Below are 17,220 nucleotides of genomic sequence, written 5' to 3'. Positions count from 1 at the left end.
AACTAACATAGGCTTGTGTTTAAAGTCACCTTCTGCACTGCCTCCTAATAAAAGAGCAAGGCAATCTTTAGATACTTTGTATCCTGGTTGAGATGCTTCAGTTTTAGCTAGGAAAGTTTTTGGCAGCATATGCTTCCAAAAGAGACCAATTTTGTTGATGTTGAATATTTGCCAATCATCATAATCACCCTCCTGAATTATGCTTTGCAGTTCTTCAAGAAACTTGGCCACATAATTTTTATCAGCACTACAAATTCCCCAGTTATTTTTAAGGCATGTAATCCAGCTCGATTTTTAAAATGGTCAAAACCATCCTAAATTCGCAGTAAACCTTTCACATTCCTCTTGAAATTTGGTCTCTTTCAATGAGGTAAAAATATTGAGAGCTTTGGTCTGAATATTACCTGTACTAAGAGCTATTCTTTTTTGGTTATAATCCTCAATCTAGGGTGATAGAAGATGCTCAATCTCGATCATTAAATGCTTCTACTTTGGGTGATCTGCATGCTTAAAGAAGCAGTAGCAACTTCTCCTTGTTCTTTGTATTCTTTGCTCTTATTTAATATGGTCCAAACTGTAGACTCGCTCTTGCAGTAATTCAATGGTATGGTATTGTATGGTCTTCCGAAAGTTCATAAACCAGGTATTCCATTGAGGCCAGGTGGTTGATTGTTGATTGGATTTTAATGGTATAGATACTTTTATAAAGAATACTTTGGATTTCAAAAATAAAATTTCAGATCTTCCTTTGGACATTTCAGATATTATGATCAGTTTAGATGTTGTTTCTTTATTTAGAAATGTTCCTTTATCTGAAAGCATTGAATTACTGCAACAAGAATTTCCTTCAGACATTGTAAAAATATTTGATTTTGTAATACATTCGGGTTATTTTTCCTTTAAAAACAAGTTGTATCAACAAATTGAAGGAACAGGGCAATCCTCTTTCTCCTGCTATTGCCAACTTCTTTATGGAGCACTTTGAACAACGGATTTTTGACAACATTTCTCCCAGACTTCTACTCATTGGTTCAGATATGTCGATGATATTTTTGCTATCTGGAATGGCTCTTCTGATAAACTTCAACAGTTTCTCTCTAAGTTAAATGCACTTCATCCAAGGATCCAGTTCACCCTAGAAGTAGAATCAAATAAGCAATTACCGTTTTTAGATCTTTTAATTCTTCGCCAACCAGATGGTGACCTACATTTCTCAGTCTATAGAAAGAAGACTCATACAGCCATTATATCCATGCTGAATCTCATCCCAGTCAAAAGGCATGAACTATTAAAATACTGATTCATCAGGCCCATTCCTTTTGTTCTTCAGATGATCTGTTACAAAAAGAACTGCAATATATTATTTCTTCCTTTTTATCTAATGGATATAAGAATTCCTTCATCAAAAGAGCTTTGAGTAGTTTTAATATGTCGTCCTCTTCAAATATAGAAGAAATAATGCACATGCCTATCCCTTATGTGTGCAAGGCATTAGTGAACATATAACAAAAGTTTTAAAACCCACTGAATATTTTTGTTGCCTTTTGACCTTTCAGAAAAATCTCCAGTTTTCTCACTTCTCCAAAGGACAAGCTTCCACATCTTAGTTATCCAGGTGTCTACCAGATTCCTTGCTCTTGTGGATTATCTTATTTCGGTCAAACAGGAAAATCTGCCTTTATTTGGCTAGAAGAACACCAGTCTTATATTCAATACCTTGAACCTGAACAGTCTGGACTTGCAGAACATACCATCATCACTAGACATAGAGTTCATTGGAACAAGACAAGAGTCCTTCACAAAAGTCGGTATCTCATGGAACGGCTTTACAAAGAAACATGTGAAACTACTTCACTCTCCTGACTTAAACAGATCTGATGGTTTACGTCTATTCCCTTTATGGGAGATAGTACTTTATAAATCAGCTAATCTTTCCTAACTTTTTATTGTATAAATAAATATATATATATATTTTTTTATATAAATTTTTTTTTCTTTTCTTTTCTTTTTTTTAGTTAAGAAATTTATTGACCTTTAGTTATCTTACATTAGTTACTTAGGTGGTGCCCTTTGGAATTGTCAGTTATTGTTCAATTAGCATTATAAATGTAGTGAAGATGCCTGCGATAAACAGGCAAAAATTATACTATTAAATAATATTTTATGCGAGTTATTCCGTTATTATATTTTTGAATTTAAAATTGAATAAGGGAGGGGGAATATAATTGCTCTTCCTTTTACAATCTCTCCCTCTCTCTCTTTTCCTATCCTCAATACAAATAGAATACTTACACTTCCTGTGTGCATATTATATACTTTGAGTTCTCCAGAAAATGTACCCAGGAATAGGAACTGATCACAGGTCTGAAAAATATGAAAGAATGAACAAGTAACTCATTCATAGTAATCCATTTATAATTTAACTAAAGTAGACACATCCCATCCCCTAAATATATGTGCCAGTAATGTAGAAGAAATACGGGCAGTCCTTCACTTATGTAAATTTGAATTTATGCAAATTATCCCAAAATGACCTTGGAAAAATGGTGAGTTAAAAAAATTTTACTTGCTATGTTACTCACAAGCAAGGCAGACAATCGACAGATTCATGCAATTTTTAATTCTTGATTTTTTTACTGCTGAAAATAGATGTACTGTGTATTTATATCTGTACATTTAGTAATTTTTAGTGTCTGGAAGTGGAAAAAGTGAATCCATTCTTAAATTCACCAAAACTGATCTAGAAATGAAAATGATAAAGAAATTAAATATAAAGTGGACAAAGCTTAACAGCATTAGGACATGCTTATCTTTCACCATCAGCAGTAAAGAATTCTACCCATATGAAAAGATCAGCCTCTTTAAAGTCAACAATAATGACGAAGAAAAAAAAAAAAAAAAGAAAGCATTCTGGTGCTATTTTTGGCATTTGACAGGGAAAAATTGTTCAATGTGGATTGAAGACCAAATCCAAAAGCACATTACCCTAAGCTTAATGCTGATTCACACGAACTTTTCAATCAAAGACAGTTCTCAATCCTTTATGGCAATCATCTCTTGATAATTTCATACGGAAAGTCGAATGGTCAAAGGAAACTTTTTTTCCTTCATTCTATTTATGCTGTATTATATTGATTTACATGAATAATTACATATTTAAATCTAATTTCTGCTTATGCATTTTGTGAATGAAACTAACAGAACTGTTAAATATGTTAATCTACTACTGTATAACGTGTGGACAGACTTATATGTTCGTCGAACATGTTGTTTATTATTTTAACGGTATAATAGAACACAGAAACTAAGTAAATAATTAATTTATTATTAACTTGATGCTGATATTTCGCTGGTGTTATAAACAGCATCTTCAGAGCACAAAAACTGTTTGTCACAATACGCGAGACTAAAACAACATGGTGTACTTAAACAAAATTGTAGCAGCAACACAAAGACTAGAGTCCTGATTTTGGCGCCCTCTATCTGAAAAAAAAAAAAAAAAAAAAAAAAGTTATCATATATTACTAGAGTCCTAGAAAAGTGCTAGTTTTTCCTTAATATGACTGTCTCCCAGATCTTCGGCAAGTTAATACAGCTATTATACTGTTAAAATAATAAACAACATGTTCGACGAACACATAAGTCTGTCCACACGTTTAAGGATTCTTCACGGAGACGATATCGTACGCAAGACACGACAATATGGTAAGTGGAAGTTGAAATTGGCGCAGCAACTAAACAGGTTAGCCTTCTTAAAGAGGTGCTGAGACACCAAATTAATACCGAACTGTTTTAAAATCAAAAACAAGTTTTCCACTCGGCCAAAGCCCAACGCATCTATAAACGAGCGAGTGTAGCGCTTTTACATGAACAGATTAACACCACTCGCCTGGAATTAGCAAAAGCAAATGCAACAATCAGCGCATTACGAGAATCACTGCATAATATTCTAAATACGGAACTTTGGCAGATTTTAGAGAACATCACCGACGCAACGGCAAAAAAAGAATTCGACAGAGTCAAAAACCGGCACCAAAATAAGTTTGAAAATCTCCAACAACGGAACACCATACAACGACCGCAATTACAACAAGACCTCATCGTCGTGAATCTATCGTCACTCACCTTAAGCAAAGAAGCCACGACTGCTTTAAGTCGAGGGCACAACTTTGCCATAACTCCCAAGCAAGTTCCAAAAGCCGAAATAATGGCGTCCATCGAACGAGGAATATAGGACGTGCCTCCAACAATAGCTAACAACATACGTTTAGATGTGGCCAACATCCTAATCAAGTCCAAGCCTCCCAAAAATAATATCCCACATAAGGAATTCATTGCTATAAAAGAGCTACACAACAACAGCCAGATTACCATAACAAAAGCAGACAAAGGAAATGCAACCGTGGTGATGGACACAACTGAATATGAAAACAAAATGCACACACTATTACAAGATCAGTCAACATACAAAATTATAGATCGCAATCCCACCAACACACAAAAGAATAAGGCACGAAAATTATTGAAAAAAGTCACTTCCTGGCCCAAAGACACAGTTAACAAACTCAAACCCTTCCATGTTAAAACACCGAGGATCTATGGAGCACCAAAAATTCACAAACAAGGCACACCCCTACGCCCAATTGTGGACAGTATAAATAGTCCCACATACAAACTGGCTAGACATTTAGCGAAGCTACTAGCCACTCTCACAAACAATTCTCCCTCCTTTGTCAAAAATTCAGCACACCTAAAAAGCATCTTACAACACCTTACCCTAAAAAGCTCAGACTTAATAGTAAGCTTTGACATCACTTCACTATTCACAAATGTACCACTAATAGAAACCCTGAATCTACTGAAGTCACACTTCCCCCCTGATATATTTGAACTATTCAAATTCACAATACATGCAGGATATTTCACATGGAAAGGGAAATTTTACAAACAAATTGATGGGACAGCCATGGGCTCCCCCCTTCCCCCCCTTAGCCAACTTTTACATAGAACACCTGTAAAAACAAGCAATCAATACAGCCACTCTTAAACCAACACTTTGGCTACGCTATGTTGATGATGTGCTTGCTATTTGGCCACATGGCCCTGAGACATTGAAAACATTCTTAGCACATTTAAATAGCCAACATCCAAAAATCCACTTTACTATGGAACTGGAAGCCAACAACTGTCTGCCCTTCCTGGATACACTCATCACACGTCTCCCAGATGGTTCCTTATCATTTTCAGTTTTTAGAAAACCCACACATACAGGCAGATACTTACACAAACAATCACACCATCATCCTTCCCAACAATATGGCATATTAAAAACGCTAACCCATAGAGCAAGAGCAATCTGTTCCAATGACAAGGCTCTTACTGCTGAACTGACTCACTTACGCCACACCTTCTTGGCCAACGGCTACAATCCACATAAAATAAACAAAATACTAAACACTCCTAAGAAACCCCTCTCACCATCCACCACAGAGAACTACAACAAAACAGTCACCATCCCTTACATTAAAGGCACATCCGAAAAGATCTCAAGAATTCTCAATAAACATAAACTACGCACTACACTCAGACCATGTAGCAAATTAGCCACCCTCATCCGCTCACCCAAGGACAGCATTCCTCCTTTATCAAATCCAGGAGTCTACCAAGTACCCTGCTCATGCAATCAAGCCTACTACGGTCAAACAGGAAGAACTGTGAACATCCGCATCAGCGAACATAAAAGATACGTCCAGAATTATCATTATGGGAAGTCGGGCCTAACAGACCATGCTCTGGATACCTCTGCACACAGGATCAACTGGAAAAACACAAAAGTACTACACAGAAACCCGTATAAATCAGAGAGATTGTTCTTAGAGGCGACAGAAGCCTTAAAACACACTCCAAATCTCAACAAATATGGCTGTATTAACTTGCCGAAGATCTGGGAGACAGTCATATTAAGAAAAAACTAGCACTTTTCTAGGACTCTAGTAATATATGATAGCTTTTTTTTTTTTTTTTTTCAGATAAAGGGTGCCAAAATCAGGACTCTAGTCTTTGTGTTGCTGCTACAATTTTGTTTAAGTACACCATGTTGTTTTAGTCTCGCGTACTGTGACAAACAATGTTTTTGTGCTCTGAAGATGCTGGTTATAACACCAGCGAAATATCAGCATCAAGTTAATAATAAATTAATTATTTACTTAGTTTTTGTGTTCTATTATACCATTAAAATAATAAACAACTACTACTGTATACTTATACTGTAGACATATAAGCAACAGGCTGTGATTAACAGGTGGGTTAAATCTAACTTATGTAACATTTGTGTTATGTAAAGTTTGCAGAACATAACTCTGACATAAGTTATCGTATGCCTCTTTATAATTCTTATAAGACAAGAATTAATAATATAATTCAATTACTGAATAAAAATAAGTTGGTAATTAAATCAAAATGAGAAGGAAAGTGATTCCACAACTAAAACAATAAGAAAGGCTAGTAACATAATTAGTAGGAAAACTTGTTTCATCATCTTAACTTTCTATTTTTGTCATCATCATCAAATTCCTGCCATGTACCCTCAAGGGGTGTACAGGATATGATAAGTACTACATGAAAAATTTACATCATTACTAACTTCCTATCTACAATTTTCCTCCAAATCAGTGTTACTTGTCAAGACTCCAACATCATCAGATCTTATATTTCTATCGTCTCAGGCACTCTGTACCGTATCAATCCACCTATATCTTGGTCTTCCTCTGGGTCGTTTTTTCTGCCAACCTGGCAGAGAACACTTGTTTTGCTAATCTTTCCTTGCCCATTCTGTTTAAGTGACCATACGACCTGAGATTAGCTCTGCTAATGCATTTCTGGATGCTGACAAATTCAAGTTCTTTTCTAATATCCTCGTTTTTTAATATGATATTGCCATTGATGCCATCTGTTTATGCCTCTAATCTTTCTCAGGACTCTCATATCTGCAGTCTCTAGTCTTTGGTCAAGTGTTTTACTTCTGACCCAGCTCTCAGATCCATAAGTTAAAACTGGTTTGAACACTGTCTTGTATACAGCTAATTTAGTGTTCTGACTAATTTCTCTCTTATTTCATATGAATTTATTCAACTGAGTCCCTATCATACCAGCTTTGTTGATTCTGTTGTATATTTCCATATTTAATTTACCATCTTCCCTAAAAATTGTGCCTAAGTAGCTGAAATGTTTTACTTGTTCCACAGGTTCTCCGTTCACAACACATTTGACATTTTCAGCGATTCTACCTATTTACATTGTCTTTGTTCTTTTTATTGCTGACCTTCATACCATATCTATTACAACAGTTATTCAATTTATTCAGGGAATCTTGCAGACTTGTAGCAAATTTATTTAGAAGTATAACATCGTCCACATAAATCAAGGAGCTACATTAACATCTCCAATTCTGGTATCATGTTTAATACCACTTTCCTTCATAAAGTGATCCATATAGATAATGAATAACAGAGGGGATAATGTACATCCTTGTCTCACACCAGATTTAACATTAAACCATCTGCCTGTACTTCCTTCAATTCTAACTGCTGACTTACAACTGAAATAAAGACTAAGTATTGCTTGATATAATGCCCCATTGATACCATATAACTGTTGCATATTGAACAGTTTCTCTCTTGGCACCTTGTCATATGCCTTTTCCAGATCGACAAAACTTAAATACAGATATCTGTTATATTTCCATGATTTCTCAACTATTTGTTGTAAAGTGAAGATCTGATCCTGACAGCCTGTATTTGGCATGAATCCAGCTTGTTCTTCACCAAGCTTTTCTTCCACAATTCTTCTCAACCGTTTCTCAAGCATACTTACATAAATCTTACTAGGAATACTCAGTAGGGAAATACCTCTGTAATTCTCTCACATTCAGTTTTATTTCCCTTTTTATATATGGGTACTATGAGAGCTCTACTCCAATAATCGGGATTTGTCCCTTTGTTCAGGCTTTCTGAACTATGCAGTGAAGCCACTGTAAGACTTTTATACCACTATACTTCAGCATTTCTGGTCGAATATCATCTACTCCTGCTGCCTTTCCACATTTCAAGCCTTTGATGGTTTTTTAAACTTCAAGTATGGATATGTATTCCTGACTGTATGCCTGTTGAGTGTTTTTTTACCACTGTACTATCACTGTTGAAAGTTTATTTTTCACTTGGTTAGACTATAATAAATTTAGTTTAATCCTTTATCAAACTTTAAAGTTTGCGCCTGAAAATATCTTCAGGACTGAATATGATGTTGTACTATCTTACAGGGGTAAGGTAGATGTTGTACTACCTTACTGGGGTAAGATAGTACAACACCGGGCAACTCATAGCAAAGGTAGACCAAGCTACCATCACTCCTATTCCCAGTATCTCCCATAATGCAAACATTTCCTTGTGGATATGTATAATGTTATGCATTAAGGGATTGGCCACTACCTATACTAGTTTCGACCTTTATTGAGGTCTCTTCAGTGGGAGCAAGGCCTAGAGGTGGAAATACCAGGCAGAAACAACAGCAATAGAGAGCTACTAGCTGTTGTACTACCTTACCCCAGTAAGGTAGTACAACACCATATTCAGTCCTGAAGATATTTTCAGGCACAAACTTTGTTTGCTCACACTTGGATAAAGGATTAAACTAAATTTATTATAGTCCAACCAAGTGAAATATAAACTTTCAACATCTGTTTCTAAATCCAGAGTAATTTAAAAAAGGTGACACACCTTTTAGCAACTCCTTACTATTGCTTCTGCCTGGTATCTCCACCTCTGGGCTGGCTCCCACTGAAGAGACCTCAATAAAGGTCAAAACTAGTCTGGGTAGTGGCCAATCCCTTAAAGCATAACATTATACATATCCGCAAGGAGATGTCTTTTGCATTATGGGAGATACTGGGACAGGAGTAATGGTAGCTTGGCCAACCTTTGCTACGCGTTGCCCGGTTTTGTACTACCTTACCCCATTAAGGTAGTGCAACACCTACCTTATCCCTGTAAGGTATTACAATACCATATTTAGTCCTGAAGATATTTTCAGGAGCAAACTTTGTTTGCTCACACTTGGATAAAGGATTAAACTAAATTTATTATGTACTATCACTGCTTGTTTCATTTAGCAATTTTTCGAAGTAATTACTCCATACTTCAAGGATATCTTTTTCTCTCATTTTCATCTCACCTTTATCATCTGTAGCTCCTTTTAAAGCACTCTTTCCTTCATTTCTAAGCTACTTCAACTACCTCCAGAATATTTTGCCACCTTCTTGATATTTATTTTCTATGTTCTTGCCAAAGTCTTCCAATGACTTTTGTTCTTTGATTTTTTATTTGCTAGTTTTACACAGTGTTTAGTTTCTTACATTTGTCTTTAATAAATTTAGTTTAATCCTTTATCCAAGTGTGAGCAAACAAAGTTTGCGCCTGAAAGTATCTTCAGGACTGGGTTAAGGTGGTACAACACCAGGGCAACTCGTTGCAAAGGTGGAGCAAACTACCAACCCTCCTATCTCAGTATCTCCTATAATGCAAAACACATCTCCTTGCGGATATGTCTAATGTTATGCACTTGGATAAAGGATTAAACTAAATTTATTATACTCTAACCAAGTGAAAAATACAACATCTTTTTCTAAATCCAGAGTAAATTATTAAAAAAGGGTGGCACACCAATTGGCAATTCCTATAGGTAGAGATGACCTGCTAATGCTTCTGCCTGATATCTCCACTTGGGCCTGGCTCCCACTGAAGAGACCTCAATAAAGGTCGAAACTAGTCTGGGTAGTGGCCCTTCCCTTAATGCATAACATTAGACATATCTGCAAGGAGATGTGTTTTGCATTATAGGAGATACTGAGATAGGAGTGTTGGTAGCTTGCTCCACCTTTGCAACGAGTTGCCCTGGTGTTGTACCACCTTAACCCAGTCCTGGAGATACTTTCAGGCGCAAACTTTGTTTGCTCACCACTTGGATAAAGGATTAAACTAAATTTATTATACTCTAACCAAGTGAAAAATAAACCTTCAACATCTTTCTCTAAATCCAGAGTAAATTATTAAAAAAGGGTGGCACACCAATTGGCAATTCCTATAGGTAGAGATGACCTGCTAATGCTTCTGCCTGATATCTCCACTTGGGCCTGGCTCCCACTGAAGAGACCTCAATAAAGGTCGAAACTAGTCTGGGTAGTGGCCCTTCCCTTAATGCATAACATTAGACATATTCGCAAGGAGATGTGTTTTGCATTATAGGAGATACTGAGATAGGAGGGTTGGTAGCTTGCTCCACCTTTGCAACGAGTTGCCCTGGTGTTGTACCACCTTAACCCAGTCCTGAAGATACTTTCAGGCGCAAACTTTGTTTGCTCACACTTGGATAAAGGATTAAACTATAATTGAATTTTAATGGTTAGAGTATAATTTATTATACTCTAACCAAGTGAAAAATAAACCTTTACATTTGTCTTTGTATTCTCTAAGAGCACAAGCTGACTTATTTGCCAGGAACTTTTGATATGCTTTCTTCTTTTCCTTCACTGCCTCTTTACCTTCCTGTGTCCACTATGGAGTTCTGATTTTTCTATCCTTGCAGACAATCTCACCACATGCCTCCCTGGCTGAATCAATCAGGGTTTTCTTCAAGGCTTGCCACTGAATCTCCAAGGTTTGGTTCCTGTTCTCGAACTCTTTCATTTTTTCTTCGATAATCTTTGTGTATTTTAGTCTACAGTTCACATCTGCGAGCTGCTCAACTTTTACTCGCTTTAAAACTTTCTTAGATGTTATTCTTTTCAATATGAAATTCAATATTATCCTGCTCAAGACAAAATAGTGATCATTTCCAATTTCAAATCCTTTGTACACTCTGGTGTCCTGCACCAGGGAGAAAACATCACTATCAGCAATAACATAGTCAATGAGACTTTTCTTATTCCTTGCCTCTTCTCTCCATGTGAAGTTGTGCACATTTTTATTTTGGAATATGGTGTTAGTAATAACCAGTCCATGTCCTGAGCAGAAATCCAACAGGTATTTGCTATTATTATTAGCTTTGCACTTTTATCCAAATTTTCCCAAAAATTTTTGTGTCTGACAATCATTTCCTGCTCTGCTATTTAGATCCCCAACAAGGACCAACTTTTCCTTTTTCATTGTGTCAGTTGCTTTCGCTAAAGCCTCAATAAATTCCTCCACTTCTACCTTAGTAGAACCTTCTTGGGACCATAGGCACAAAGAAGCCTCATTGTCTACTTCCCCTTTCTGATATTTGCCCACACTGCCTGCCATTCAAGAAGATTAGCCTCGTATTTAGTGTTAATAGTTATTCTATTTTTGTTTATCTATTAAATATAGAGCATTGTAAATTGAAGGACACTGTAACTTATTATACTTGAAATACTTTTTAGATGTATCATGAAATCAGTGACAAACTACTTTGTGATTCATCATGAAAAATTTAGCTAACAGAAGAGATTTGTTTTTCTATCTAGATGATTTAAAGAATATTTTAACTTGCAATAACTTAAAATTAATGGAAATGAATAATCAACACCATTAACACTACACATAATAAACCCATTCACACACAAACAATACTGTTCAATACCACTAATTATATATGATCATCTGATATTTATAAGCGTATTTTACAATTCAAAACAACGATCAAATTCCTAGTTGATCGTTGTTTTTGATCGAGAAGTTAATTAAATGCAATGCTATTATAACTTACTACTGGAGTCTAATCCACACATAGTGTGGATAATGATGCGTGTGTGTGTGTGTAAAACATATCAGCCTCATACACAAGAGGCAGAAGAACCCATAGATTAATGTATAGCATGTGTAGCATGCAAGGATTGGAAGGCTGTTAAAGAAACTGGGTTGGTTTGTAGTTTATTGGTGCAAAGACAGAAAAGTCATGGAATGTCATTATAATGATTACAGCAGTACTCAGTGTAATAAAAATAAATAAATAGCTAAATAAGTAAATAGCATGTGATGTAAAAAAAAATCAAATTTAAAAAATAATCAATGCTATATCTACATATAAATTACATTCAAAATCAAATATATCTGTATAAATTATTTTTAAAAAGTTAAAAAAACTTAATGCAATTTGTCTGAGTCTGACAAGACATGCCTGATTGTATATGGCTCAGTCAGATTAGTAAAAAAAACTGCATCCCTTTCTCAAGTGAAGTGCTGACACTCCACCAGACATGGCAAATGGTAACACAAGTGGTGCATCATTCATACAAATGTGGGTTATCATCTTTCAGTAGATAAGAATGTGTAAGATGACCATGACCTATGCAGAGCTAACAAAAGCAACTTTCTCTCTCTTTTGTTTCTACTATGTTGACTAGACTGCCAATGCTTAATTTCAAGCTGAATCTCATGAGATTTATTTTTCAGGTTGTCATGTGCTTTTACCATATCAAAGAAAACTGAAAACAGATGTTTTAATTTCAGGAATGCATCTCTTATACATATTTCTAAACAGGCCAAATGGTCTGATGTTGAATGGTGTCATATTGATGTTGAATTGTTTTTCATAGCTGTTTTTGCAGCTAGAGTTGCTAGATTTTAATGGCAGATCATTGCTTTTTGCATACCAGAGAAGTCTGGCATTTTCTCTGTAATTTTACAAAGATAGCTGTCAGGATGATAGGTCAGTAACTGTTTGCTTATGTTGGATCTTTTCCTAGTTTTGAGATAACAATGACAGCTGACTTGTGACATGAATCTGGAAACTGCTCCTTGGTAAGGATTCTGTTGTATAGTAAAAGAAGGAGTTACATACAAGATCATGGAAGATGTTTTTTCATCTCATTACTGATGTCATCAGACCCTCCAGTATTGGCATGAGAGAGAGAGAGTAAAGTATCTTTTTAGTTCCTCCTCAACAAATGGCTGATTATTTGGTTCTAGCCTATTTATAGGAAAGTTGGGCCACTGTTTCTCTTGTTGTTCTTTCAACATCAAAAAGTTCGTGAGGATTTTTTTGCTGAGATTATAGCAAAGCTTTCCCCTAAAGTGTCTGCAAATTCTTTGTCAACAACTACACATCTGTTTTACATTCAAGGATAGATAAATAGTGTATTCTTTACCTCCCCTTCAATTTCTGGATTTTACCCCATACAATTTTCTCAGGGTTGTAATTGACAGATGATGCAAACTGGATCCAAGATTGTTTATGACTGTAACATCTAGCATAACATGCTTTGGCCTAAGTATGTTTAAAAGCTATGTAGTCCAGTGTAGTAGAGTATCTATCTATGATCTTTTTTTTTTTTTTTTTTTGGCTGCTTGGCACTCAGGGTTCCACCACAGCTTTGGATATTATGGAAATTGAGACTATGATTTTGGAAATGTAATTGTTGCCATCTTGACAACCCAATCTATTGTATACATTACTGCTTTAGTAATAGGTGTTTCAATGACAGTCTTGTACAAGCACCTATAAGTTCTGCAAGATGGAAAAATGTATTCCAAGTGAAGCTGGTCAATTGTCCACATGGGTACCACAAAGGAAAGCATAGTTCCTATGAGGGTAGTGCAAACCATATGAAATGATATGATTGGCCATTGCATGAGCAACGAAAGAATGACAGGGTAGATTGCAAGATCTATTGCAGAATACAAGCAGGTAGGCATATGAAAGAATGTATTGTGCCCATTATTAAGAAGGTGAAAAGAGAGACAGAGAGAGAGAGAGAGAGAGCATTATTTTCAAGGGTACTTACAACAATCCATTAATATTGGAATGTATGCTCAGCTTCTGAGCTGAGCATAAGAGGATTTCAGGATAGGTGTTGTAGCCAGCTTCCTCTTTACATTCTGATATGAGATATTTTTTCAGTTTTTATCTTTTGCATTTTTTTTTCTTCCTTACACCTATGCAGTGATGCATGGGAGTGGGCTAGATAGTCTCCTTCACAATTAACACATTAAGGTTTCTTTTCAGAACAAGATTTATTATCATGCTTTTTTTTACTGCATCACACAGATAGTAGAACTATGATAGGCAGTTTGGGCATACCAATATTATTAGCATTTAAAGTATTTTAGTGGATTGCAAAAATGTTGAGCCTAACAGGACAGTTGAGATATCCTACTTTTACTGATGCTGGAAGTTTGTGTGCATCATAAGTAAGGATGATGTTCTTGGTCAGAACCAGGTGACCATCCCTACATATCAGGATATGCCTCATACCTGTCACTCCTTGATATTTAAGCTCTGAACATATCTCCTCATCTGTAACAATGAGAATATCCCATTCTGAAATTGTGTTGTTTTTTGATGTGTTACCATAATGCATGTTCCACCCACTGGCATTACTCAACTCACAGTACTTTTTTCAGGAGGTTGTTGATGTGATGTTTCAACAAGAATATTACCAGAATGTAGTGTTTTAAACTGTTTTGTGATATTCTGCTGGTCCCCTTCTAAATAATTTTGAATAAAGAAAGGCAATATTTTCTCCATTGGTTTTTCACCTCTTGCACAGATGATGAGAAATATTTGTATATTTATACATCTGTCAGGTGTCTTTTGTTTCTTATTTCTGTTATGAAATGTTTTTTTTTTCTTTTTTTTTTTTTCAAATTGATCCAATACATGAAAGCCTGAGGGACCTATAAGCACATTAGTGCTGTGTGTGGGGAACAGATGAGGACTGGGATAGATTTTTTTTTTTTTTTGAAAAGGTGCAGGTTATAGTTAGTTGGGAATATTTCACAAGGAAGGCTACTCCAAAAGACAAAAATGGACAGAATAAAAGAGGAAGAGCAGAAGCAGGTTCAGTGTGTTTGTAGTTTAAGAGTAAAGTCATGCTGGGCAGCTGCTGCTCTTGTATTAAGAGGTGCAACAACAAGTGGAGGAATGATGGTTGCCAGTTCACTGAAGATGCGACCATGAAAGTACCTGTAGAAGAGAGACAGTGCTGAAACACTGCACCTGTGTGATAAAGGTTGAAGTGAATCTGTAAGAGAGGGACCATCTATGAGCTTAATTGCTCACCTCCAGATGGCATCAAGGACTTATAGGTGCATCAAGGTGATGCACCTACGAGGTTAGGTGCATCACCTTAAACACATGAGTAGTATTCTAAACATTGGTGGATTTGAGATTTGTACATAGTTAAGAGTTGGTTGGGTAAAACAGGCTCTTGAATGAAAAAGAATGCCAAGTTTCTTGGATGCTGAGGAGACTACTGATGTGTTCATGCCAGGAAAGACTGTAGGTAAATGTTAGTTCAAGCAAGGAGATCTGATCTTGTTTAATGATTTATGTATTACTATGAATAAGGGTAGATGAGCTAGGATTTCTTTTGCATGAGCAAAGGCAAGATTATGTTTTGGTGGCATTGAACATAACAAGGTTGTCCTAGCCCCTCATTGAAGGATAACATGTAAATCAATATTTAAGGTGCTAGTTGTAGAAGATCTTGTAGCCTGGGATGTCAGAGTATTGCATGTTTGTCAGATGAGTAAAATGAATGGAGAGCACTATTGTCTGCAAAGCTGTGAATAGGATTAGTGGTTATTGTGAGTAGGTCATTTATGTACAGGAGAAAGAGAATAGGTGATAGAACAGAGCCTTGAGGCACTCCAGCATTGATGATGAAGCTCAAAGAGAGAAAGCCATCTACTGTGACTCGCAGAGAACAGCTAGAGAAAAAGCTAGCTACCCAATTAGAGGGTGGCAGGGACACTGAAGGATGGCAATTTGTTTAGTAGCTTTCAATGTCACACATGGTCAAAAGCTTTGGAAATGTCAAGGGTGAAAACACAAGTTTCTCCAAACCTTTCCATGGTACATGTCCAGTGGTGGATGATGTAAGCTACGAGGTCAGGTGTAGCTCTTGATTGAGGAAATCTCTACAGCTGGTCGCTGGAAGAGTTGGCTATTGATGACTTTCTCCTTTATTTTGGAAAGGACAGCAGTGATGGCAATTGGTTGATAGTTTGAGGGTAGATTTTATTCACCTCTTTTTGGAGGTTGGATATGAGGTTGCTTCTATGCACTGGGATAAATACCAGATATGTATAATAGATTGTAGAGATGATGCAAGATAGGTGTTAACTCTTGAGCACAATATTTGAGAAGAATTGGAGAGATGCCATCGTTACCAGAACACTTTTTAGTAACCAAGTTATTTAGTAGTTTTCTGGTGTATTTCTGTCGAAAAACTATAGGAGGAATACAATGTTTGGATTTTTGTATGGTAGAAAGTGATTTGCCTTGATTGTCCACTGAGGAAAAGAGTGATGCCAGGAGGTCAGCTTAAATCTTTGGGTGAAGTAACAGTGGAGCCGGATGAGAGACAGGTGAAAGTGCAGGAGAGCAGAAGTTGCATCCAACGGCCTTAGCAAGGGATCAGAAGGCATGGCTCCCATTTGGACAGGATGCAAGTTTTCTGCTGTTAGCCTTTATGAAAATCTGATTTGAATCTGCTTATGACTGATTTGCATATGTTGCATGCTTTGGTATAGGCAGAGTATGAAGCTCGAGTCCTTGATGAGCACCACGTGTTAAGCTGAATATTTTTTTCCTTTGACTGCTTTGATACATTTTCAGTTGAACCAGGATTTGGAAAGCAGACAAGGATTATTGGTTAAATGGGGATGAAGGTCTTCATACCAATGAGAATAATTTCTGCGACTCATTCACAGCTGGTGCTAGGGATGAGTGGTAGCAATAGTGAGACCAAGGAAAGGAGGAGTGGAAATTCTGGAGGTCATCCCAATTGGCTCCTTTGTAGTGCCAGAGGATGCAAAATCAGGAGTGGTTGGAGAATGAGCATTCTGTGAGAGGATTTGTACAAGATTGTAGTCTGAGTTGCTGAGATGAGAAGTGATCTCTACAGTGTATCTGAAGGAGAAACTGTCAAAAAGAGATCCAAAATAATTGAAGAGTGAAAAAGATTATCAGGAATTTGAGTGGATAGATGTACATCCTCAAGCAAAAAAGAAACCGAACTTTTCGAAAATAGAAGAAACTAGTGGCGCCACCTGTTGTATCTTTTTGTTGTTGAAAGCAGCAACCTTCATTAGTGTTGTGTCAACACTAATGAAGCTTGCCGCTTTGGATCTCCTTCTAATGAAACAAATGTCATAAACATTTGTTTCATTAGAAGCCGAGTTATAGTGCCAAGAGTGACAGTGT

General features: G+C 36.4%; 1 protein-coding gene across 2 annotated transcripts in view; it reads right to left on the bottom strand.

Moving 5' to 3' along the window:
- The window catches only part of mahj (LisH and WD40 domain-containing protein mahjong), a 490,280-nt gene that overhangs the window by 129,092 nt on the left and 343,968 nt on the right, over window positions 1-17,220 (bottom strand). For both annotated transcript variants that reach the window (XM_090400879.1, XM_090400880.1), the window contains exon 30: window positions 2,293-2,364. In XM_090400879.1, coding sequence (XP_090257005.1) covers window positions 2,293-2,364 — 72 coding nt within the window. The remainder of the gene's footprint in view (window positions 1-2,292; window positions 2,365-17,220) is intronic.

The sequence above is a fragment of the Typopeltis vanoorti genome, chromosome 11 (assembly GCF_054136105.1).
Source record: "Typopeltis vanoorti isolate ZY-2024b chromosome 11, IOZ_Tvanoo_1.0, whole genome shotgun sequence".
NCBI classification, from domain to species: domain Eukaryota; kingdom Metazoa; phylum Arthropoda; class Arachnida; order Uropygi; family Thelyphonidae; genus Typopeltis; species Typopeltis vanoorti.
This window is presented reverse-complemented; position numbering and strand designations above follow the sequence as displayed.